This window comes from Sorex fumeus, unplaced genomic scaffold, assembly GCF_029834395.1.
Source record: "Sorex fumeus unplaced genomic scaffold, SorFum_2.1 ptg000008l, whole genome shotgun sequence".
NCBI lineage: Eukaryota > Metazoa > Chordata > Mammalia > Eulipotyphla > Soricidae > Sorex > Sorex fumeus.
In genome coordinates, this window is record NW_026606065.1 from 20,460,831 (window position 1) to 20,487,823 (window position 26,993).

At 40.2% G+C, this 26,993-nt stretch overlaps 1 protein-coding gene across 2 annotated transcripts in view; it reads right to left on the bottom strand.

The window, feature by feature from the left end:
* PHF3 (PHD finger protein 3) overlaps positions 1 to 25,445 on the bottom strand; it is an 87,291-nt gene extending 61,846 nt beyond the window's left edge. The window contains exons 1-2 of one of the 2 annotated variants that reach the window (XM_056109840.1): positions 25,058 to 25,445; positions 10,944 to 11,212 (exon numbers count right to left, since the gene is read on the bottom strand). In XM_056109840.1, the coding sequence (XP_055965815.1) occupies positions 10,944 to 11,187 (244 nt within the window). In that variant the 5' untranslated portion in view covers positions 11,188 to 11,212; positions 25,058 to 25,445. The remainder of the gene's footprint in view (positions 1 to 10,943; positions 11,213 to 25,057) is intronic. The other variant, XM_056109841.1, reaches the window with a different exon arrangement.
* Between the last annotated feature and the right edge of the window lie 1,548 nt (positions 25,446 to 26,993).

Here is a 26,993-nt window from a genome sequence, read left to right on the forward strand (position 1 = left end):
TCATTTATGTCTGAATTTTATGTGGCTTTTTCTATCCACTTATGTGTTACAGAGAATCTAAAAATCATTTTCTAAGGAAAACTCACTGTGCTCCTGTGTCAAGGAAGGCAGAATAGTCTCTAAGTCAAACAAATGTCCCTAAAAGCCATTAAATTTATGTAATCCCTTACACAGCACTGTTTATTTATAAGCTTATGTCTGTGCACTTACTGGCAAAAGGGAAAACAAAAAAAAAAGAAATGGGGTAATTACATTACCAACAGGTCTCTGACAATATCATGTAACTCAACTTCACACCACTGCCTTTAAAGATCGAGTTATCCGATATCCAAAGCAAGTTGTCTAACAGGGTGAAAGACAGGATGGAATGCATGTTCGGCGTGCGGGAAGCCTGTGCTGGGTCCCCACTATTGCGAGGCCCCTCAAGCACCACCAGGAGTGGCCCCGAGAGAACTAACTCAGTCAGGGGTGGCCCTTGAGCAGTAGCAGCTATGGTACTGAAAAAATTTTAAAGATAATCCAAAATATGTCCTAAAATTAGGTCAGACCTTTAAATCAATCACGGGGATATTACTGATAGTGAGATACACATGATAAAACTGAATATAATTTCTTTCCCATTGAATAGTATGTTTCATTATCCTGGGCATTTTGACTTGTTTCTACCATTTTTTTTAACTTGTAAGGCTTCTTCTCACACACTGACTTGCTATAAACCAAAGTGCCAAAGTTGCACCCCATTTGTAGCAAACTTTTTATTTGCTATCTTAACTTATGGTCAAATTACCTCAACCAATTTTTCCCCCTTTTTTTTCTCTGTGTGTTTTCCAGTTAAAATGTGCTGAAGAGAGAAAGCCTGAATGGTTGTACTATATGTCTATCTACAGGGCCCATGGTTCAATCACATGTACCATATAGCCTCCCTAGTACTATCCAGGGTAGCCCTGGTGTACTCAACATGCCCCACTCCCCAAGTTAAAGACAGCAAAAATAAATTGAAAAATTTAAAGAACAAAAGAGTAGATGGGGATATGGCTCAACTGTAAATCATTGGCTTGAACCCTTCAGACATGGTTTCAACTCTCAGCACTGCCGGAAACAAAATAAAACAAAACATGGTGAAAGATTAAAAAACAAAAAGTCCACTCTGAAAAATTTACTGATAATCTGTTATAAGCTATGTACTACTCTAATGCCTAATATGAATAGAGGTAGTTCCTGTTTTCTTGAAAGCAATAATTTAAGTTTTATTCCAGTCAAAGAAACCAATGACAAATTATTTTTTATCTTTAATAATTCAAGTATTTTGCAAGTCCCCTAGAATCGTTTCTGTGCATTAAACAGAACATGATCAAAAACTATAAAGTGCCTGTGATTTGGCGGCGAGGAAAATAGTTTGCACTACAGGCAGTTGACTTGGGTTGAATCCCCAGCATCATATGAGAGAGAGCGAGAGAGACAGAGAGACAGAGACAGAGAGAGAAAGAAAAAGAGAGAGAAAGAGAGAGAGAGACAGAGAGAGAGAGAGAGAGAGAGAGAGAGAGAGAGAAGCCTATGGGTTTTATAAACTTCCTATGTCAGCAAAACCCCCATTGAAACCACTTTCTCAGTGACAGTGATTAAAACTAGTTCCATGGTAACATAGATAAATTTAGCAGTAATAAGTCAAAGAAGCACTTATCAGGTTGGGAGAGTTTGGTACTCTCCTCTGATGATAAGGATTCAACTTGGTTATGCCACAATGCTCAGATATTTGATACAACACCAATCTAAATTTGACCAAAAAATAGTTTTAGAGGACACTGAAATTAAAACTTAAATAAATCAGATTATCCTCCATAAGCAGGTCACACCAAGCAGCTCAAATAAGCTGAAGGCCTTAAAAGGTAAATAAAAAAGGATGATTTTCCAAGAGGGAAATATGTCTCTAGACAGCCTTTTAGTTTCAAACTGTAACAAAATTCCTTTCTGGGTCTGCAGATTACCTGTTTACCAGGCACAACAATCACAAATCTCTTTCACTCTCACACCTTACTAGTGCTCTTTTTCTGGAGACCCCTCCCCCCTCCCATCAATGTATCTGCAAAGCTCGAGAAATTTGTTAATAGCTTTATTACTACACAGAACTAGCAATTAAGATTATGAACAGGTTAAGAAATCTCAAAAAGGAAATAAACGCAAACTGACCATGAAAGAAACCAGGGTAAAATATAAAGGTAATAGGGAATAATTTGGAAAAGGATTCCAAAACCCTCAAGAATTAAGAACTGCAAGGTTTTGTAACTATTATAGCTGAAAGAGTTGTTAGTTTCAGCAAAATCTCTCCTAAATGAATGAAAGACAAATGCCTACACTAACAAGGAGAACAAAAGAAAACCTAGAAGCAGATGAAAGTTTTGACATTAGTTCTGGAAGAAGAGAAGAGAACTGAAGAGATTAAAAAGTTACGGCCTATAGGCCAGAGATAATAGAGCAGGAAGGGCGCTTATCATGGGAGGGCAGATGGGTTAGATACCCAGCACAGTTAGGTTCTTAGCACACAGCCTGCCAGAAGTGAGCCCTTATTGCAGAGCCAGGATTAAGCCCTGAGCACAGCAGAGTGTAGCACAGGACAAAATAGTTACAGCTTAGTAGAGAGAGAGAGAGAGAGAGAGAGAGAGAGAGAGAGAGAGCGCTACAGTCCCACTCAACATATGTTGGAAGAGATTCCCAAACTTATGTGGTTTATCATGTCCTTTTATCAAGAGAATAAAATAAAAATATTAGGGGCTGGAGTCATAGTACAGCAGTGGGGTGTCTGCCTTGCCCATGGCTGACCTATCCCCTGAGTTCTATCCCCTGCATCCCATATGGTCCCGCCAGGAGTCATTCCTGAGTGCAGAGCCAGGAGTAACCCCAGAGCAACGGCAGCTGTGACTCAAAAAAAGGCAATAAAATAAAATAAAAAATATTAGTGCCTCTATCCTATTCAAAGGAACAAACAAAACATCTCCCAATTACACCCAAGACTTCTATCAACCTTCTGAACCATTGTGGGTGAAGGGGAAGGCAGTACTGCCCACTCTGGAAATAATGGTTTAGTCTTTAGAAGTGGAAAAATAGAGGACATCAGTAATAAGCTGAATTACAAAAACATGATTAACCTAAAGCCTGACTTCTTTCCTTTTGTTTTCAGTTTTTGTTCTATATTTTTAAGGCCTAACTTCTAAGAGGTCCATATTCCTGACCAACAAGACCTATGCACAAGCAGTGAACTTCAAGCAAGAAAATGTTTCTGTAACCTTAAACTGAACGTGGGTAGCAGCTGGAGAAAACTGGATAGATCATGTACCAACTCATGAAGTATAAGGTGCTCCTAGCTCTGGTATTTAGAAGTTCCCTAAAATAAATGATGGCTCAACCTCCCCACCCCCATAACATCAATTCCCTATTTCCTCCCATTTTAAATTATCAACCAAAATAGTTGGACACATGGGATACATTTGTATCACTGTGAAAAAAGATGAACTAAGTCAGACTACAAATTGTACCCCTGTAACAAGAGTACTATTTTAAAATGTTATGAATAAAGAAAACAGACACACAAGAGGGTGGAGAGTATGTCTGGCACGTGGAGGCCCCAGGTTCAATCCCAAATCTTACACAGTCCTCCAAGGCCTTCAGCACTGTCAGCACCAGAGCCCAAGCAACAAGTCATTAAACCTGGCTGGCTGAGTACCATCAGGACTGCTCAGGAGGTCAAAAAGGAAAAAGGAACGGGCCGGAGACGGTTCAAGCAGTACAACACCTGCATCAAATGCGGCCGTCAGATTCCCAGCACCTCATATTGTCCCCTGAGCTCTGCCAGGAATGAGCCCTGTGCACAGATCCAGAAGAAAGCCCTGAGCAACACTGGGTGTGGCTCAAAGACAAACAAAACAATTAAATGATCAAAGAGACAGAAAATAGGGCAATCTTTAAAAATAACTAACACATGAATTAATCCAGAAAGACCAACTAAGACTTACACAGAAACTCAAGACAAGCTTAAGGTATCCTTCTCCAATTGAGATCACCCACAAAGTGCCTTGAAACACACACACACACACACACACACACACACACGGGGAGAAGGGGGGAAGGGAAGGAGGGAGAGAGAACCCCCAAATAAGGAAAAGATTATAAAGTGCAGAAATGGCCATGAAATAATTTAGTAAGTCATAGAAAAATCAGACAACCCAGGAATGACACTAGATATGCCTGAGTCACTAGATGTGTGTACAACACAAAGCCTGTCTCCCACATAAAGTATTAGTCACATACACTGTTATTAGAAAGTTGTTAAGAATGATATTAAAAGGCTGGAGAATAGCACAGCGAGTAGGGCATTTGCATTGCACGCGGCCAACCCAGGTTCGATTCCCAGCATCCCAAATGGTCCCGTGAGCACCGCCAGGGGTAATTCCTGAGTGCAGAGCCAGGAGTAACCCCTGTGCATTGCCGGGTGTGACCCAAAAAGAAAAAGGGAAAAAAAAAGAATGATATTAAAGAGGGCATAGTTGAAATATAAAATATGGGGAGGGGGCAATAGAAATGTAGTAAACACCCTTTCAAGGCAAACCCACAGGGGATGAGTCAATGCCCTCCTGAGGAGTAAAACCAAGAAGTAAATTCCTAGAACCAAAATCATGTTCAAGATCTTGGAAAAAAGATGTTACAATTGCACAGCAATAGAAATTGTCATTTGATTAAAACTGTAATCTTGGTCCAATATTTGGGTTTCTTTTTTGTTTTTAAGTAAAACAAAGTGTATTAGGAGTAATAGTAAAATTAACTGAAATAAAAGATAAACTGAATGATAGCAACAGTCATAAAGACAAGTTTAACTTTGGTTTAAATGAAGAGACTCGGGGGAATGGAGCAATAGCACAGCGGGTAGGGCATTTGCCTTGGACGCAGTCGACCTGGGTTCGATTCCCAGCATCCCATATGGTCCCCTGAGCACCACTAGGAGTAATTCCTGAGCGCAGAGCCAGGAGTAACCCCTGTGCATCACCAGGTGTGACCCAAAACCAAAAAGCAAAAAAATAAAAAATAAAAAAAATAAATGAAGAGACTGGAGACAGAAAGTATACTAAGTATAGCCAGTAGGACCTAACCTGAATTCAATTCCCAGCATCCCCATAAGGTTCCACCAGGAGTGATCCCTGAGCACTGCAGGGTGTGGAACAAAAACCAAGAACAAACAAAACACCGACACAGAATTAAAAACAATGCAAGCCGTATGCATAGCTGTAAAGCTGCACTTTGGCTTATTGGCTTCTTTTAACAGAGGCCCTGGTGGTGCTGGGGATCAAACCTGAAATTGAAATACACCTTATGCAAGCCATAAGCTCTATCACTTGAACTTTTCCTCAACCTCTTCAGTGACATTTCAAACAATTTAAACACTGAAATATATCAAATCTGCAAACAGAATTGAAGATAAAAGTAAATATCATTTAATTTTTCATGAAAAATGAAAGGGTCAGTTATACAGCTCAAAAGACTAAGCCTTTGCTCCTTGCAGACAGGAGCCCCAGGTTTGACCCCAGGCAGTCAAGAAGTGCAAAGCCAGAAGTCGCTTCCAGTAAAGCTGGTTGTGGTCCAAAAAATCAAAAGGAAACAAAGCAGACACACTGTATGTTGAGCCAAACCTTAGAGAAGATCATCTAACGGAATAAATGTCTGGTGCCTTGAAGGCCAGCCACACGTGCTAGGTGAAAAGGAAGCTCAGATAGAGAAGAGAGCACCAAATAAAGGGTGTTGTGAGGACCCTCCCAGGGTGGGAGAAGCATGCTAAAAGTAGTCTATAGACCAAACATGATTGCCACTCAATGCCTCTCTTGCAAAACACAGTACCCAAAAGAAGAGAGAGAGAACAAGGGGGAATACCCTGCCACAGAGGCAGGGTGTGGCGGGGGGGAAGGGGGGTGGGGGGGATGCTGGGACCCGTGGCGGTGGAGGATGGGCACTGGTGGAGGGATGGGTACTTGATCATTGTATAACTGAAACCCAAGCACAAAATTTGTAAGTCTATAACTGTACCTCATGGTGCTTCACTAATAAAAAAAAAAAAACCAAAAATATTACATTCATTTTCCAATAAATATCTTATTTTGTATTTAAAAAAAATAAATGTCTGGTGCGTGAATCTCAATAAATTGTCAAGAGGCTCATATCCATCAACTGTGTAATTCCTATTTCCCCAATGAAAACATATTATTCTATTCTTAGGGAGCCCAACATTTTTCACAATCTATCTCTAAGCCATCAACCAAATCCTGCCTCCATTAGTAATAAAGAAGTCAAATCCTTTGCCAATTAACAAGTTTCCAAGCATCTCACGCTATTCTGATGGCCTACTCTTCTATTATATCTTTAACTTCACACAGGATGTCTCTCCTGTTTTCTAAACAAAATTCACCAACACCCCCACCGAGTACAACTAGAAACAATCATCATCAACCTTACAAAAATTATGCTTTATTCTTAAAGGCCACATAATTTTCTTACAAGACTATTATTTTTTTGTAATATTCAATTTACACTTTGCCCCAACCAACATTTCTCATATGCAGAACTAATTTACATATTAAATTTGTATACTCTTATTCAAATGCAGTTCTCAATAACAAGATCAATAATGTCAAAAGTTCACTGAAGCACAGATGTTAAAGAAACAAGTAAGGGGCTAGAGCAATAGCACAGCGGGTAGGGTGTTTACCTTGCACGCGGCTAACCCGGGTTCAATTCCCAGCATCCCATATGGTGCCTGAACACCACCAGGAGTAATTCCTGAATGCATGAGCCAGGAGTAACACCTGTGCAACACCAGGTGTGACCCAAAAAGAAAAAAAAAAGAAACAAGTATGACCCATAAGAATTCAAAAAAAGAAAGAAACCCACCAAAGCAAATAACTAATAGATGTATGTGTATAGCTAGATACAGATGCAGGTATGGAATTAATGCACAGAAAGTTCACTAATCCCACAAATGGAGCATAAATATGAAGACTCCTAAGTATCTGGAAGCTGAATTTATTGAAAGACCACTGTGTTCTTTCAATGGACTGAATAATTAGAATTGTTATCCAAAAGTACAAAGTCCTAAAAACGACTTTGTAGAGGTGTGTGTGGGGGTGGTTGGGTGGAGGGGCAGTGTTCAGGGCTTACTCCTGGTTCTGTACTCAGGGATCACTCCTGGCAGACTCAGTGGGAACTCTGGGTGCCAAGGAATGGACCCAAGTTGGCCCCATGCAAGGCAAGTGCCCTACCCACTCTACTACTGCTCTGGCCCCAAACTTATGATTTTTTTTTTCAACAATCTCAATGATACACTAGGACACCAGTTATCAGAACAAATAACAATGAAATTCTTTTCCAACATTACACAGATGAATTCTACAAGCTGATGATAAAGCCCCCAAACACAAGACAGAAGAAAATTTAAGTATGCCCTCCCCCCACTATTCCAAAAAAAAGACTAAAGCTTATTATTGCCAAGAAGCTTATAAAACTAGTCTTAGACAATACTTTGTTCATATGGGAACACAGGTTACAATTCTTATTAAATAACACTGCTTGGTGTCATATTATCAATGTCATTCACAAGTAACACATACGCTTGTCAAGAAAAATCTGACTTTACATTTGAATTAACACAAGCACATAATATGAATCAACTCCCAGTAAATATACTACAGAGATTTTTTTTTGTTGTTAAAAAAAATACACTGCAAGCCACAATAAAGTCTAGAAAGTTCATGCTAGTTTAACTGAAGACCATAGTAGTTACAATTACTATCTGAATGGATGAAATGAGTTCTTACAATTTAAGAACAGACTTTTATACAGTGTCTGTCATCTTGGTTTTAAGGACATAAATCATATTACAGTCACTGTATATTTCAGTGTAACTTATAAAGACACAGTTGTAAATACAAGATGTGTTTCATACTTAGGAATCACAGTTGTCTATGTAGAAAAGGAAACATTTGTTTGTAAAATTAGAGACAAAGTAAACATTTCTTAATGACTGTCAGCTTTTCAAACACTTGTTCAATGACTCTTCTGCAAACACTATTTGAATATTGAAACACTATTTCAATGTTCTCCAAGTGTTGTTATGTTGAAACTATCAGTTGGGAAAATATTATTTTAAAATTACAAAGTTTTCTAAAAGCGGTAGTTAGATAAATCATCAAAATCAAACATTTTCCTAATAATAATTTTCCTCAGTTGCTGGAGTTAAAAAAAAAGTATTACTGTGAAAATCTAAAAACATGTGCAAATCCACCAAAATTATTGTGTATCATAAGACCTCAATTTCTAAAAAGTCAAAACAATTTTTTTAAAAACCATATGCAAACAATGCAGTTGCATTACAAAATGGAACTGCAAGTACTCAAAAGAGGATCAGAAATCTAGTGTTTATTTCTTAAAATGAAATGATTAGCATCCTACTTTTGTTCATTTGATAGAACACTGAAATCTACATGTTTTCTCCTGTTTTGCAATTTTTTTAATTACTCTTTTTGGAGAAAACTGAAATATAATGCCACGTCACTCAACTATGTCAACAAAAACAACTAGTCTTATGAAGTACAGACATCAACTATGTTTAGCATAGTAAAAACACGACAAGGGCAGTTACTTTGCCTCCTGAATTTGAACAATGTCAAAAAACCAAACCACAAAATAACCTAAATGTAAAGCTTTCATGAAAAGTTTGCAGAACTGGTCCGAGAATACTTGACACAGTCATTTCCCTACTCACCTTCAGTCCAAAAAAGTAGCAAAAATCTACAGAATAGTATAAACACCTAGGTTCTAAGAGCCATGGCCAGTTTACAATTACGTTTCTTCTTTGTAACTCTCTTAAATCTAAATTATTTAAAAATAGTATTTTTTAAATGTGGTGTTTTGTATTATCAGAAAATACACAGACTGAACTAAATATCCCAAAGGGAAAAAGAAACTTGAAAATAATACAAATACCTCTGCCTGATGACAATGAAATTGAAAACAATTCCAGACAAGGGAGTACTATTATTTTAATTTCCCCACATATCACTTTACCTATCTTTAAAAAGTGCACAGAACACATATATTGATATAAACAGAACTTAAATAACCATTGCAACAAATATAAAATTTAGAATATCATTCTAAGTCTTAAATGTTAAAACTTTAAAAACAGAATGAGTAACAATCATATCTAAAAAATTAATCACTTTGATAAAGATGTTCTAAGTCTTCAAATAGCAAAATAGAAAAAAATTATATCAATAAAAGTATTTTATACCGAGAACCTAGTGTTTTTTAAAAAAAAAAATAGCAAGAAGAAATATTGGTATTATTAAAGGACCGGAAACTAGTAGGAAGTCTAAGAAGATGATGTATTTGCCAATACCAGGCCCCTTATAACATCCACAAGGGTAACTGTATTTCCAGCAATAAGCACCTTGTGGATACTAATTGTTTCCTGAATTTAAACTGAAACTGCAACTACTGTCATGTGTTCTGACAATAATTAGGTATACTATACTAATACAGGGACCAATGCAAAAAAAAAAAAAAAAACTTGAACAGTGCATACATAAAACATTTTTTTTAAGTTTTGAGACATTTCGAATACAACAACAAAAACAATGTAAAACTCTGTGATAACACAATGCAATGTATATAATTCAGGGATATACCAATAGAAATCAATTCAAAATCAATTCAGAACTTAGGAGCTCTTAAAATGAAGATTCCTAGAAGTCAAAGTGTTGAAGTCTTTGGGCAGACAACTTACAAATGAGAAAGAGATCACCTTGTCCAAACTTCAGTATTAAAATATCAGAATATAATACAGGAGACATTAAAATATATTCAAAACCGTAGTACAGTAGAAATTCAGTCACTGAGAAATAGACCAACAACACATAAACCTGTGCTCTACTCTAGGGAACAGTGAAGGGAATCCTTACTTCTCCATGTGAAACTGACTTTCTTTACCTCTGAACTACTCCTTGCTTTGTAAAGAAAACCTATGTATACTCCACATATTAACATATATGTTAAGAAATCTGGTCAGAATTAGTTCAGTACTACAGAAAGTTATTTTCAATCTTTCAGTTATTTCAACAATAGAGCCGAGAGCAGTGTTGTTCAATAAAAATATAACATAAGCCACATGTATTTGTTGTTCTTTAAAATTATTACATACCTACTTCCCCAAAAAGCAGGCAAAATTAATTTTAATAATGTATTTTAACAAATATCTAAAATATCCCTTTCAAACATACCATCTAAATTTAAAATCTGATGATAGACATGATTTTTCATAATAAGTCTAACGTGCACTTTTATAGCACACTGGTTAAGGGACAGAGTCGTCTCAAATAAGCGTTAAGTATATGTGGCCAGTGGTTACCACACCGGACTATATAAAAGTCTGGAGTGTGTTCTCCAATTTTGAGATACAAAATACTAAAATACATTAAATGGGATCGCACAATAAATTAAATTTAAAGGACCGAGAAAGCATAATATACCGTTTCCCTTGACTCTAGCAGGCCTTATGACCCAATCTGTTAAGCAACCCCCTACTTGCTAGGGAGATTTCAAATTTATTCTCCTTATCATGATGCAATCTACATGGCGTCCTCTGAAATTCTCATAAAGTGTCCCACACTGGATAATAAGTTATATGTTCACCCTAGTTAAAGTCACAGTATTCTCAAAGCTAACTCCACACTCCTTGAAAGAAAATTTATATCCTAATTCTGATGCCTGGAAAAGAAGCACCAAATTCAAAGGAAAGAACCCTAAAATCACTACTCTCATCAAAAAAAAAAATTATATATGCTGCTGAAAATTTTATTTTAAATTGAAGACTAAAAAAAAAAAAAAAGAAAAAAAAAAGTAAGAATTACCTGTTGAACAAGGCATCTGGAAATTGGGATCATTGCTATCCAAAACAGGCAAACAGAACTGGTTACTTGCAGATCCTAGCATAGGATCCTTATCGCTGAGCATGTTCTTCAGCGAGTCCTCTAAGACATTTTGACTTGTACTAAAATCCTCACAGACTTCATTCTCCAGGTTGGATCCTAGAAATAGGGCATCATCTAAGTGTTCAGTAGGAATTAAATGATTAAATGTATCAACTATATCCATGAAGACTTCTGTGTGTCTTTCAGCCCTATAGAAAGACAAAAAAAATACCATAAGAAATAAAGCTATCAATTGATAATCACCTAAAACCAAATTATTTTACTAGTTTTGAGACTAAGAACACGCTTTAAAGTATTTCTGAATTGTTAAAAAAAAAAAAGAAAAAGAAAAAATCCTAATCTTTAAAATATACATTTGGACATGTTGAACAAATCTTTACTAATGTTTCTCATCATGCATGTAGATATCATTTTACCAGAAATCCTATTAAATGTTTATTCAATTCATTATTTTTAGAGGGGGAGAACCTATGTTTATGGTGCATTAGTTGAAACATTTGAAAGAATTTCATGACTTAAACCTGAAAGCTACATGTTTTTAACCACAATCTCACAAATAATCAAACACTGCTTTTACAATTAAGTCCACATAAAAGTGCTAAAATAAAATTATTTAAATTATTGTGCCATATATTATTAAAACTAAAACAGCCTTGTTTTATTCATAAAACACTGGAATTACTTTAATGAAATGTAATAGAGACAGGGCTTTTTGTGAAGGTCCAGGGTAAATGAACAGATTCCAAACAAATCACACACATAGTAATAGTATCCCCTCCAAAAAAATACATACAAACACACACACACACACAAACACACACACACACACACAAACACACACACACACACCCTGACTTCTGGGGAATGCACGAGATAACAAGAAAACAAGAAATGTCAATGTATATTAGTGAACAGTATGTGTGGACTATATCAAGCTAGTTTCTAATTAAATTGGACCTACATACTAGGTACTGCTAAACAAGTCATTTCATGCTCTTCAAGTCTCAATTATCAAAAGTTTAAGTATTTTCAACAATAGTATTAGAGGAAAGTATGAACCACCACATTTTGAGGGTAAGTGGGATTAAACATATATATATATATAAAATATAGCTGAATTCAATTAATTAGAAAATTCCACAAATTAAGCCAAAACATTCTAAAATTCCAAAGCTTTTATCTCCAAATATACAAAAATCTCCTCAAATTGCCTTCGCATTATTTCCCCTATTAAAGTAAGGAAAGAGGGACCAGGGGCAGTAAATTAGACATGTGCTTGCCTTGCACACAGCTGGCCTGGGTTTGATTTCCCATACTGTCCCCAAACCCCGCCAGGAATAATACCTGAGCGTAGAGTCAAACGTAAGCACTGAGCACTGCCTGGCGTATGCTGCCAGCCTCCCACAAAAAAAAAAAAAAAAAAAAATTCAGAGAAATTTCAAAAATATTCTACAATTTACTGACATGTAATATGCTAAAGATTGTACTGATGTACTGATTTATTCTCCAAAAATAGGCCCTAATTAGCATTATGCTTGTTTTACCCACACCCAAGTGTTTTTATGTAAGTTAAATGTTTACCCCAAATACAAAATAAAGTCCTTCCAAATCCAAGTTTCAAAGAATTTCAGAGATTTACTAGATTTGGCTAATAGTTTTTAAACTTTTCATAATTTTCCAACAAATCAGGGTTTACCATACTGGAACCTTGAATAAAAAAGAAACGGATGGCACTGTAGCACTGTCCTCCCGTTGTTCATCGACTCACTCGAGCGGGCACCAGTAACAGCTCCTTTGTGAGACTCGTTGTCACTGTGTTTTGGCATATCGAATACATCACAGGTAGCTTGCCAGGCTTTGCCGTGCGGGCGAGATACTCTCAGTAGCTTGCCCGGCTCTCGGAGAGGGGCGGAGGAATAGAACCTGGGTTGGCCCAGGTTGTCCGTGTGCAAGGCAAACGCCCTACCCGCTGTGCTATCGCTCCAGCCCCATATTGGAACCTTGAATAAAAAAAAAAAAAAAATGGATGGAAAAATAAATAAATAAATAAGATGCTGGGGATGGGGGGCTGGGGGTGAAATGATGGAAAATATCCTAAATCTTGATAGTAATAATAGTTTCATTGGTGGTTATTACAGAAAAATTCCTCACTGGTTCGTGTTAAAGAAATGACTCACTATAACTCAATTTAATTTTTTCAGAAGGAGGAAAATTTTCTCCTTATTCTCCTAAATAACCTAAGAGCTTCAGTATCTTTTTTAAATTTTTACAATTTATATTTATATTGAAAGATTAATAAAGCAATGAACTATTAATATCATGCTGTTATTTTACATGCATTCTTTAAAATGTTAAAAGAAAATTGTAGCAGGGCCAAAAAAGATAGTACAGTGGGTAAGGCACTTGCTTTGCAAGTGGCCAATCTGGGTTCAGTCCTCGGCATCCCACATGGTCCCCTGAGCACTGCCAGGAGTGATTCCCGAATACAGAGCCAAAAGTAACTTAACCCTGAGCACTGTCAGGTATGGTCCAAAAACAAAACAAAATTTTTAAAAAGTAGTTCGCAATGAATGCTTATAAAATTAATAAAAAATTTAACTGTAGCACTGCCCTCCCGTTGTTCATCGATTCACCCGAGCAAGCACCAGTAACATTTTCATTGTGAGAATTGTTGTTACTGTTTGGGCATATCAAATATGCCACAGGGACCTTGCCAGGCTCTGCTGTGCGGGTGGGATACTTTCGGTAGCTTGCCGGGCTCTCCGAGAGGGATGAAGAAATCGAACCCGGTTGGCCGCGTGCAAGGCAAATGCCCTACCTGCTGTGCTATCGCTCCAGCCCTAAAAGATGTAACTGCCTAATATAAACATTAGTCTAAATTCGTGCTAGTATCCAACATTAACCAACACAAGGCAAAAACAACCTCCTCTTCAGAATTGTATCCCAGTAAGTAATGTTTTTTCAACAAATCAAAGAGTTTTGTTTTCTTTTTTTTTTTTCATTTTAATGTAGGTGTATTGCTATTTATTCAGTTATTGATTAGGCTGATTGAATTGGGCATGAACTCCACCTAACTGTTTCTTTTTCATAAATTTATTTATTACATCACTGTGAGAGCAGTTACAAAGCTTTCAGGTCTAAGTCTCGGTCATACAATGATGAAACACCCGTCCCTTCACCAGTGCCCATTTTCCACCACCAAAATCCCCAGTATACGCCCCCCATCCCACACCCCCCTCCTACCTGTGGGGCAGATGATTTCCACATTACTCTCTCTCTACTTTGATTACATTCAATATTTTAACACCAGACCCACCATTATTATTTGGGATTTTACCCCAACACTCAGATCTGCCGAAAAGGCAACCACAGACAAGTTATTTTCTACTGTGGTTATGAATAACATACAATGTCACGTGGCTACGAGTAGTGGCTGCACAATTTTGGAATTCCGAAATTTTAACAATTAAATCTGGAGAGACTTTTACCAAAACCTGCTGACTTCCGAGATTTGTTCCTGAGTCTCTGGGGTCATGGCCAATAGCAGCTTGATTAGGAGCCAGAGAGGCCGTTTGTGGGCAGTGACCCAGGGTCTCATTTGGGAGGGGAGGAAAGGGCGGGCTGCACCCCCATCCCGTGAGGCCCCACTGTGGGTCCAGACCTGACTTTCCAATGGCCTCTGGAGGATGGCATCCACTGAGCCGCCAAAAGGGAGCAGGCAGAGGGACAACACCCTTTCCCCCCTGGGGTGGCCTGGCACCAGTAAGCTACTGCAGGGATCAGACGCATTTCTGCCAGAATCTGCTGGGTTACGAGATTTGTTTCTGATTCTCTACGATCATGGCCATTAAGCAATTTGATCACGAACCAGAAGGCCTTAACTCCAATTATATAGCTGAGCCGGAGGTGGTTTGTGGGTGTGTCATCCACATACCTAACTTTAGGCCGTTCACTTTCTTGGTAAACTTGTACTGGCCAAAGGCACAGCAGCAATTTGGGGGTATCTAGAAATGTGAGGCACCATCAGTCTGCTGATGCACTTAACCTGCTGGTGGCACCATACCCCAGTTTTTCTTTTTTTTCTTTTTTTTAAATTATAGACCATGTGTTTTCAAATTGGTAGTGACATTCCTAAGATACAGAAGTTAAGATCACAGACCAAAATGGCAAAGCTATCATAAGGAATACCAGTACATTCTAGTGATTTAAATAAGCAATATTGTTTTTTCAATAACTTATTAGTGAACTATACTTCAGGCTATCTGAAGGTACATTTTAATAATCTCAACACAATATTTTGATCATTAATTTAAAATATAAATAAGAGTGCAATAAAATTTCAAGAAAGATGTATTTTGGCCAAAACTAGTGTTACTGGGCTAGAAAGATACCCAAAGAACTGAATGCTAGTTTTGTACACAGGATTACCCATGTTTAATCCCCAGCAAAGCGACTCCCAGCAACCTAGAGAACTGTCCCTGAGCAACAATCAGCTGTAGCCCCAAAACAAAATTATTGGGGCTAGAGACAGAACAGAGATTAAGGTACTTGCCTAGCATAGAGCAGACCTCAATTCAATTCCAGGCACTCTATAAAAAGAAACACTGATTTGACTTATGAAGTGCTTATAAGGAAAAAGGCTTCCCTAGTCAAGGAAAAAGGCGTCCCTAGTCAACCGTGGAGAAAGACTAGGTACAACAAAGTTACTTTTCTTTAATTCATTCAACAAATGTTGACCAAACAGCCACCCACTATATGAGAAACTTGTAACAGGCCAATAAGACTAGAAATCTTCAAAGACAGAGAGCATATAAAAACATCCAAGTCAAAGAAAAATATTTTCTGTAGGCCACATCACAAGATTAGAGTTTAACAAAAGTTAAAAATTATTATTAAGACTGATTTTTTACATCATTTCAACTAACTTTGGGGCAAATTCCATAGAAAGCCAAAGAGAATACTATATAACCATCCAACAAAACTACATTGAAAGCTGGGGCTGGAGTGACAGAACAGTGAGTAGTGCACTCACTTTCTTTGCACACAGCCAACCTGGGTTCAATCCATGGCATTCCATATGATTTCCCAGCTCTGCAAGGAGCGGTCCCTAAGTGTGAGCCAGGAGTAAGCCACTGTCAGGTAAGGCCAAAATACTGTACTGAAGATAATATTTAACTGAAATATAGTTATTTTTAAAAATCAGTTTCAGAAATCAAATGTTCTATCAAAGGTAAACCATACTAAATAGAAAAATGTTTATAGAATTATTTGCCAGTTGTAGTAGGAAATATTGGCTCTGCTGGTAGGACTAAATGCCATTATCCTAAATTAGATTGTGAAACAAAAAATAACAATAGTGGGGGCTGGAGCAATAGCACAGCGGGTAGGGCGTTTGCCTTGCATGTGGCCGACTCGGGTTCGATTCCCAGCATCCCATATGGTCCCCCGAGCACTGCCAGGAGTGATTCCTGAGTGTAAAGCCAGGAGTGACCTCTGAGCATCGCCAAAAAGCCAAAAAGCCAAAAAAAAAAAAAAAAACCAATATGGAAAAGCTGACGAAATTAAAATTGTCTAGCATTTAGCCTATAATAACATACTAATAGTAGCAATAGTGGGCTGGAGCGATAGCACAGCAGGTAGGGTGTTTGCCTTGCACACGACTGACCCGGGTTCGATTCCTCCATCCCTCTCAGAGAGCCCGGCAAGCTCCCGAGAGTATTCTGCCTGCACAGCAGAGCCTGGCAAGTTCCCTGTGGCATATTCGATATGCCAAAAACAGTAACAAGTCTCACAATGGAGACGTTACTGGTGCCCGCTTGAGCAAATCGATGAACAAAGGGAGGCCAATGCTACAGTACCAATAGCAATGTTATCTCTAGTTCTGATAAAGGCCACATGACATAGAGCAATCAGGGAAACCATAAAGGTTATAAAATGAAATCAATGCCACTGTGTTTATACTCTTTCTATAAACCTAAAATTATTCCAACATAAATTATTTTTAAATGAACACTAATCTAAAATGTAATACTCGAAGCTACTTAGTGACATAGAAAGATCAGCAGAGTTACAAGCAAAGTGCTTATTAAACAGTATTCTTTAAAAAAATTTTTTTAATTTTACTTAAGCTCTCAATGAATGTCAGCAATATTGTAAACACACAAACAATAATTTAAAAAATGATTTTATTTAGGGGCTAGAGAGATAGTACAGCAACTACGGTATTTGCCTTGCATGCAGGTGACCCCAGGTTCAATCCTCAGTTCCCCATATGGTTCCCTGAATCTATCAGGAGTGATCCCTGAATATAGAGCCAGGAATAAGCCCTGAGCATTATCAGGTGCAGCAACAAGTTTTATTTAAATACCTCCTTATATTTAACATCATAAATTTCGTAAAACATAGTAAGCCTTGACAGGGCATTATTTTAAGTGACCAGTAATATCTAAACTAATACTAGTAATCCAGGAATACTTATATACAAAAACTGGTATTTCTAATTTCACGATTACACATTTTACAGACAAAAAAACACAACAGCTAAGTCAGAAAGTAAAGTCTGCTAAACTCAAAACTCAGCCACATACTTTTAAGTACCTATTATCATGCCATTACCATTAAAACAAAATCATTTCAAATCCACAATACACAATGAAGACAAACACAACATGTACATGTCACAAATACAAAAAGTCTTACTGAAAGGCAACAGTTATCTCAGAAGAAGGTGAAACTTAAGTAAGTTAATGAGGCCACCAAGCAGGTAAGTGAGATGGAGCCCAAGGTCCAGAGGGTACTTAGGTATACATGTGCTAATTGTGAGTAGCAGTCTGGTTCTAACAGTTCATGTATAAAGATTGAAGTAAGTATTAGAACACTGCAAATTATGGTTACTCTAAATCAACAGATATTTTTGGCTTTAAAGAGCCTGTTGAGAGGCCAGAGAGAGCACAAAAGGTAGGGTGCTTGCCTTACATGCAGCCGACCCAGATTCAATCCCCCACACCTCATATGGTCCCCTGAGTACAATCAGGTGTGATCCAAAAAACAAAAGTACCTTAATCTGTGATGTTCACAAGAATTATACTGTCGCCAAATTTAGTTTTACACACACAAACACACAAACATTTAAACAGCAAAAATAAAAAGAACTACATTTAAAAAAAAATTTTAAAAACAAAAAAAAAGCTCCTTTGAGTAAACGTATACTTAATGACCTTCCCAATTTTTCAGAGGCATGTTCAAAGTACATATTTTGTCATATTGCATTTACTAAAATATAGTACTGGGCCCTCTCTAGAGATAGTACTATGTGTAAAGGTGCTTGCCTTGCACATAACCAACCCCGATTGGATCCCCAGCACTGCACATTGTCCCCCGAGCACAACCAGGAGTGACCTCTAAGCATTTAGCTAGGAGTGTGCCCTGAGCACTGCCAGGTGTGCCCCCTATCCGAGCCAAAAACAAGGGGGAAAAAAGGAAATTTAGGATATACATAGGCTTAACAATAATCACTAAGGCTGTCAAAGCCCTACAGATTATTACCCTATAATGAAAGGGTCTTAGGTCTTTTGCATAATATTCTTGTGGAAGGAGATGGGGAACAACTTAGCGAGAGCATAGAATCTGCGAATGAAAAATAAGATAATAGTGGTGCAGTCAAATGCCATCATTTTACAGAGGATGGCAAGTAAAGTTCTTGCTAATTGGGGAACAAAATCTCCCCCCACCCCCACCCCCCGGCCCACATAAGCAGGAAAAGGCAAAGACCTAAATGCAAAGGCTCTGAGAACGGCAGTGCTTGATAGCTTCCAGCACCACACCATAGCTTAAATCGAGATGCCAATCCATACAGGCATGCTTACCATGCACAATTTCTTAATCAGCAGTATTATAATAATAAAAGTAGCACTACTAATGATAGTAAAATCAGACATTACGTTACATCCCCTGTATCAGTAGTTCTCAATTAAAGGTGATTATGCTCCCAGCAGTCAACATTTGGCCATGTATGGAGACACTGTTGAACTACACAAGGGGAGTACAGTCACTCACTGCGGGCATACTACTGGCGTTCTTGTTCTATTACATGCTATAATATATAATATATATGCTATTATGTATATAATATTATATGCTATAATAGAACAAGAATGACCCACAGAAAAATGCTGCCAAAATTTAAAAATGACATTTATTAATCTTAATCCTCACAATAATGCTGTCTTAAAACCTTAATTATACCCTCTCCCAAAAGGTAGAGATCAGGAAAAATGGATTATTTATAGTAAGTGATGGAACTGCAATTCAAATACAAAAGTATCTCAAAAGTCATTGCATTTACCACTCTCCTTATAAAGTTAAATCCATAGAATGTTTATTAGGTGCCGGGCACTGTATACTAAAAAAACCCAAGTGTATATTGTTTTTAAAGCAACACGACCACGAAATTAGGTAGATGCTATTATTACCCTCAACGTGAAAACAAGAATGTAAAACTAGAAAACGTACACCCAATATTACGAAACAAGTGACAGAACTGGAACATAAAGATTAGTGCTTAGCCATTATGAAAGGACAAAGTTAAATACTAACAGACTGTTTTTCGGGGGCCAGAGCAATAGTGTGTGGGTAGGGTGCTTGCCTCGCACCTGGCCCGCCAGGGATCAACCCCTAGAACCTCATATGTTACCCTGAGCTCACCAAGAGTGATTTTTGAGCAGAGCCAGGTGTAAGTAAGCCCTGAGCATCACTGGGTGTGGCCCAGAAACTTAAAAAAAAAAAAAAAGGAAAGACTGCCCTTCCAGGATGGAATCAAGGAAAATCACTAAATGGTAAGCCATGATATATGAGACAATAATACAAAATCTAACTCTACCTACCCAGCTGCTTCACTCATCCGTTTCAATTCTGGCAGTTTCAATGGTCAGAATCCGTTGGCAAGACTTCATAAAAAACAGCAAAATACAACTTAATGATTTATCAGGTAAAATCTCTGCAATTCCAAGGTGTCTGCTGTAATAAGACCGAAACAAACCTGACAACCTAGGGAAAAAATACACTATCAAGCACAAACTACACTGGCAAAAGCAGAAATACACTGACCAACATGAAAGAACTTCAAAGTTTACAATGGTATCTTCCTGACAGTATCCAAAGCACCGAGGAAAGAGCCAAGTATGCCATGATTAAAAGCAGAGCCTAAAGCTTGAGAGACAGCTCCACCTGTGCTGAGCCCTTGTTCCAGCCTCCATACAACATGGGCTCCCAAGTTCTGATTTGGGAGTATTAAACCCTGATCACAGCCACAGGTGGCCCAAAACACAAAACAAACGATAGCCAAAACAATAACAGCACAAAGCAATATGTACTTAGCATATATATATATGACAAGCCCCATACAAAGGAAGTCATGTGCATAAACTCATAAATTCCTCACAACCACCCAGTAAGTGCCACTATTATTTCTATTTTACAAAAGAGCAAATTAAGGTCTAAACAAAAGAGAATATGCCCCAGTTACATACCCTTTATCCTAGAACTGGAATCCAGGAAGAAATGCCTGACTCTGTACTTTCAAACTACTATACTTTGCCAGAGTATACTACAGCTGGCATGGTGTTTGCCTTACAAGCTGCTGACCTGGGTTCAATCTATGGTCCCAAAGTGACCCCTGAGCACCACCGAGTATGACCCCAAAACAAATAAAAATTCAAAGACCAAGTGCTATATTTTACATCTCTATATGCATAAGTTTTATTTTTTAACATATAATTAAAGATATCCTTCCAAAATAAGTTATAAAATAAGCACTTAGCCCCACTTACACATTAAAAGACAAAACTTCTACCTTAGTAAGTGTAATACAAAAATCATCGTATTGGAACTTAACAACTATGAACTTCACAATTTATTTTAGAACATTTTCCTATGTTTAGGTCACACAAATTATGAAGGCATTGAAAATTTTAATCACCCAAGGGGCCAGAGAAATAGTGCAGCTGGTAGAGCTCTTGCCTTGCAAGCAGCTAACCCGGCTTGAATTTCCCTACCCCCATGTGGTTCCCCCAATCTGCCAGAATCAATTCCAGAATGCAGAACCCAGAGGAACCCCAGAGTACAGCTGGGTGTGAACAAAATCAGAACAAAATCAATTTAGCTTTCCATAAAATCTACCATGTCATTCAAAACTGTGATAAAATCTGTGCCACCAACTTAAACTGTTGAATACACTGTCACACACTGTCCTCCCGTTGTTCATCGATTCGCTCGAGCAGGCCCAGTAACGTCTCCATTTTGAGACTTGTTGTTACTGTGCTTGGCATATTGAATACGTCACGGGGAACTTGCCAGGCTTTGCTGTGCGGGCGAGATACTCCCGCTAGCTTGCCGGGCTCTCCGAGAGGGGCGGACGAATTGAATCCGGCTCGGCCAGGCTGGCTGTGCACAAGGCCCTACCGCATACATTTAATTTTTTACTTAAATATTCATTCATCTCCTCTTCACTGTACAAATGAAAAATACTTAATCCTCTGACCACAATCTATGTAAACATAACCATGAATGGCAATAAATATCTAGTCTACACACTTGCAACTCCCTCCTCAAATGATATAAAAACTCACTTGAAACTCTTAAGTCTAATACAAAGATTAACCATCTAAATCTGTAAATAGTTTCTCAACCTAGGCTCTTTTCCTCAACAGTAAACACAGCAGCACCTAGGCCTCAGGTACTCTGAATCAAATTAATACAGTACTTTTCCTTTGTAATGAAAGCAAGTATTTTTACTGCTCTGGGCTGGAAAGGTAGTATGCAGGTAAGGTGGTTGCCTTGCACACAGAGGACCCAGGCACCATTTCCGGCATCCCATATGGTCCCTGGGGCACCAGGAGTAATTCCTGAGTGCCGAGCCAGGAGTAACCTCTGAGCATCTCCGGTTGTGACCCAAAAACTTTAAAGAAAGAAAGGAAAAAAAAGTATTTTCATTATTTAAAAAAATGTAACAGTATCATAAACATAACAACTGGCACATCGCTTTTATAACTAAAAAAGCCTTTGCTCCTGAAAAGGATATTCCGGGATTCTTAAAGGCAAGGAGAAATAAAAGAGAAATACAGTCCTAGTTTACTGTTTCAGAAATGCAAGAAACCTAGCAGTCACTTGTCAGAAAGAATTCCAAGATCAGAATGAAAGTCGTTAGAAACCAGCAAAAACTTCAACTCCCTGACACTGATGAAATAATTATTGGCAATCCAGAAACTTGAGATACTGATCAATACACATATCACTTCATTTTTAAAAAGGAAAAAAAAGCTTATCTACTGAAAGTTAAAAAGTAAATTTAAAAAAATCTGTGTTTAAAAAAATGCACGTATAAGAAAGCAAAATATAGGCTGAAAGCAAAATGTACACCAGGTTGGGCACTTGCCTTGTACATGGGAGATGCAGGGACATTGAACAGACCAGAGTTCAATTACCAGCATCGCCCACCCCACTCCCCAAAAAAGAGAAAGCAAAATGCATCAAAAGCATTTTACAACTATGTCACTACTCTTTTAATACCCCCAAATCAGAATGATAAGCATAATTCATTTACCAGTTTTCTCCAGTCTAAACTCTAAACACAATTTTGTAATAATGCAAATTGTGACTTGCAGCCTGTTGCTATTACCAATAAACTGTTATATAAATCCCAGGTTATCAACCCTTCCTAGCACCTTCCAGCACCAAACAACTTTATTTCAGCGGTACGACTTTAAATGACTAACTTAAAGACAACATACTTTCAATTTTTTTTATCATAGAATTTACAATCAACCGGAAGCTATTTTCACCTATTTACACAAACCACTTCTCTTTGACTTGTCTAAAGAGACAAGAGAAGTTCACTATAGAATTCGGTTATGTTATAAGGTCTATCCCAATGGCATAAAATCAAGTAACAAATTCAGCGTGATAAGGAAGTTTAGTGTTTTCCCCAAGGGCACTAAAGCAGCATTATAAAATCCATTTTCATGTTATTCAATAAATGGACCTATAAAGCATGTTAAATACTGCAGGAAACTGATCCCTTTGCTAATTATTTTGCTATCCCTTATAGACAAGTCACCAATAGGGCTAATAATAATAATAATAATAATAAGGCTTAAAATTCAAGACTGCAATTCCGCACATTCGAAAAGTAGCCACCAGTGGATTGGGAATATGGTTTTGTGGTAGAGGCATGAATTCCAAGAGTGAGGACCTAGGATGGATTTCCAATACACATACATACACACAAACACACACAAACACACACTTAAAAGCCAATTTAAGTGTAGCAGCAGTCATTCAGCAGCTAGAGATGAATTAACGGTGTGTCACTTAATCAGAGCAACAGTAAAGTCTAGAAATCTCCCCTTAAAATGGAGAAATGAACTCTGTGTGTGTGTGTATGTGTGTGTGTGTGTGTGTGTGTGTAAGGAACAGAAATATAGGGAAAATTCATTGCAATGTTAATCTAGAAGAATCAAGCAGAAAAAAGAGGACGATGTTAGGAAAAGATCTAAGTGGCAGTAAAGATTAAAAATTAGTCTTTGAAATAATTTTTACAACTTTTGAAAGAGGGTTACATTTATGGTACAGGGACATAAATGTTTAAATGCTACAAAGATTTCCTAGTTCTTTGGTTCGCATCTCTTTCCTACCACAAAAAAAACACATCTAGAAACACTTTCATAGTTCCGAACACTTCATTCGAGAATGAAAAAATGGTCAGAAAGGAATGCGTAATGGAGGTGTCCTGAATACCAACCAGATTCGAAGAAAGGAAGAGTCTGGCCCCACACTAGTAACTAAAAGCAACAATGTATCACCGCCTGAGTAGACAACTGCCTCTGTGTTTTTCTCTTTAACTTAAAGGGAGCCTCGCGCAGAGTTGGGGGACTGCTTAATTGAGAAAGTTTCCTTTTAAATAAGTAACTGCACCGAATGAAGTTAGGATCAGGCGGGTGGTCACTGACACGAACGCCCATCCGTGATCGCAATCTACAAATGATTCCTAAACAGCGCCTGAGAACCGCCTCCCGAAACTGGCTCGATCTTCGCGTCTCCAGAAAAGATCTTGAAAAGTCCGGGATGGGAAAGGGTTACAAGGGAGCCGGCGAGACATCATCGCCAAGAGAAAGAAGGGGCAACCCGACCGTGCACCGCATCAACATTCTCTCCCCCCTTCCTCCCTTCTCCCCGCCCCCCACCCCCACCGTGTCAGGTGATCAGTTATTTAGCACCATTAACACGCACGGATCGACAAGTGGCTCATTACATTACCCCCCAGGCAAGCTTCTAAGGGCTTCGCCTTTCCAACTAAGCCAGAGGAGTCGACAGTTTGGGTCCCGAGCACAAAAGCGCGCGGCAGCGGGATGGATGGATGGATAGATGGATGGATGGATAGATGGATGGAGCGCCAACTCCTCTCTCCCAAAGCCGGGACCTCCCCACCAGGCTGGGCCTCGCGACTCGAGGCCGATGCCCGTGTCCCGGGTCCAGAGCCCCCAAAAGCTCCGAGCTGGGGGCTTCCCTCGGAGGCCAGAGGCCGGCAGGGTCGGGGCGGCGGGGGGTTGCCGGATTGAGGAGGGGTGGGGTGGGGGTGGGGGTCCCGCGGGGCGGGCCTTTCTGGAAGCGCCCGGCCTGCAAGATCCGCGCGGCGGCGGGGCACACTCACCCCTTGGGCCCGGGCCCGGGTGCGGGTGCAGGAGCCGGCCGGGGCCCCGACGCCGCGGGGCCGACCCTTCGCCGGCCGATCTGCCCGTCGCGGCTCCCTCCCCACCCCCGCGGTCCAAACGGTCCCCGGGCAGGAGAGGTGCGGCCCCGGGGCAGGCCCAGGACGTTGCGCAAGAGGCCGGCGAGGGGCTCTCCCGGCTGGCGCGGGAGAAAGGCGCGGAGAGGCGGCGGGAGGGGCGGGGAGGCCCGCGGAGGCGCCGTGCGGGTGCCAGGGGCTGGGGGAGGGGAGGGGGCCCGTCGCCCTGGCCGCGGCCAGCGCCGCCACTCACCCAGCTCCGCCAGACGAGCGCTACCACTGGCAGCAAGAGGAAGATGGTGGCCGCCGCCGCCGCCGCCGCGGAGGAGGAGGAGGAGGAGGAGGAGGAGGTGGCGGTGAAGGAGGAGGAGGAGGAGGAGGAGGAGGGGGCCGGCGGGTGCCGCGGCGAGGGGGTACGCGCAGGACGTCGGCGTCGCTGCCGCGGCCGCTTCCCCTCTCGGAGGCCCCGCGGCTGCTGCTGACGACACTCGCTCCCGACTTCCGCGCCGCCCTCCTTAGCCTCGTTGCAGCCGCCGCCGCCCAGGGCCCGAGGCTCCTCGCTCTCCTCGCGCGGACCGTGGGGCTGCTCGAGACCCCGCAGCCATCGGCGTGCGGCGGCGGCGGCGGCGGCGGCGGCAGCGCGAGGGGGGGGGGGGGGGGCTGGAGCGGGGCCGTGTCACGTGACCGCACTGTTTACCGTTCCCGGGGCCTGGGCCTGCGCCGCCGCCGCCGCCGCCGCGCCTGCGCGCTGCGCGCCCTCCCGCACCGAGCCTCGGCGGGGGCCTCGAGCCGCCGCGCTCCTCCGCGCCCCTCCCCGCCTCCAGCGGGCCTCCGGCGTCCAGCCCCCCCCCACCCCCCGCGCGGGGTGGTCGCCTTCTCCCGGTGGGAGGGAGCGCTCGGATGTTAGCGCTCGGAAATGCATCTTTTAGTGATGGGGCAAATAGACTCTTCCCTCCCCTCACCCACTTTTTTTGATTCCTTTGGGCCAGAGGTTCAAGGTCCAAGCCCCTTCCTGAACCAACGCCACCCTCGGTTCCTGAATGGTTGATCCACTTAAAACTACCGCCGCCGGGAAAGTTGCTGGTCGAAGTCTGTAGTTCTCCGAGGGTGCTTGCAGGCCCCTCTAGGGGATTCCCCCGAGGTCTTTCTAGGGATCTGTAATTCTTTTGCAATTACCTATGAAGAAAACCAAATTTTGTTCCTCTCCTTCAACCAAAACAACATCTATTAACCCACTTAATGCAGGAGCACATATGACAGCCTGTCTCTTATTAAGTCAGACATTGAAGAAATCTGAAAAAAAAAATACCACTCTTGTTGGAAATTGTATTTTTATTTCTGTGGTAATAATGGATTTTGTCTATAGGGAGGAGGTTGGGCCACACCCAACTGTGCTTACGAGTTACTCCAGGCTCTGTGCTCAGGAATCACGCTGGCGGTGCTCCGGGGACCATTTGTGGTGCCAGAGATCAAACCAGGGTCAGTTGCATGCAAAGCAAACTCCCTACCTCCTCTACTACCTGACACTAGAGAGTGTTCATTTATAAGTGCTTTATCTTCTTTGGTTTAATTTCTAGGACAGCAAACCCCTGTAGATGCAAGGGAACTCATATATGCTACTGGCAGGCTCTCAATTTTTTTTTTTTTGTCTAAGTCTCCTGAAACCAAGAAGTTTGAAAATCTCTAGTCTAGGTTATGTACTTCCTGCACTTCGGACTGATACCTATCTCAGTGCTCACGAAGTGCTCTAGGTCATTGTTGCTAGTCTTCACCATGACCAAAATGAGACCCTTAAGAACAGGAATGGTGTCTTTTATCTGCAGAACATTAACAGTAGCCACTAAGGAGTGATAGCCAACACCTGCTATGTCTTACAACCTTTTCCTGTTGCATGAAGCAGCATACGCAGCACGCCGCAGCTATCACAGGCAAGGCAGCGAGATGTGGAATAACAGCTCCTAGGCATGTGGTGAAGATCTCTCCAATCCTCTGGTTTCTCAACTCCCAGTACTAAAATGCTCACACAAGATTTTGACTGTCCTAATTCTGTTGGAATCCTAGAATTCCATCCTCTGCCTTGACTCATCAATCCTTCAAAACTTGGTTATACAATTAATTTCTTAGTCAAAGGAAATCCGGAAATAGTAATCAAACATTTTCTTTCACTTGTAATGTCTGGGGTGAATTAC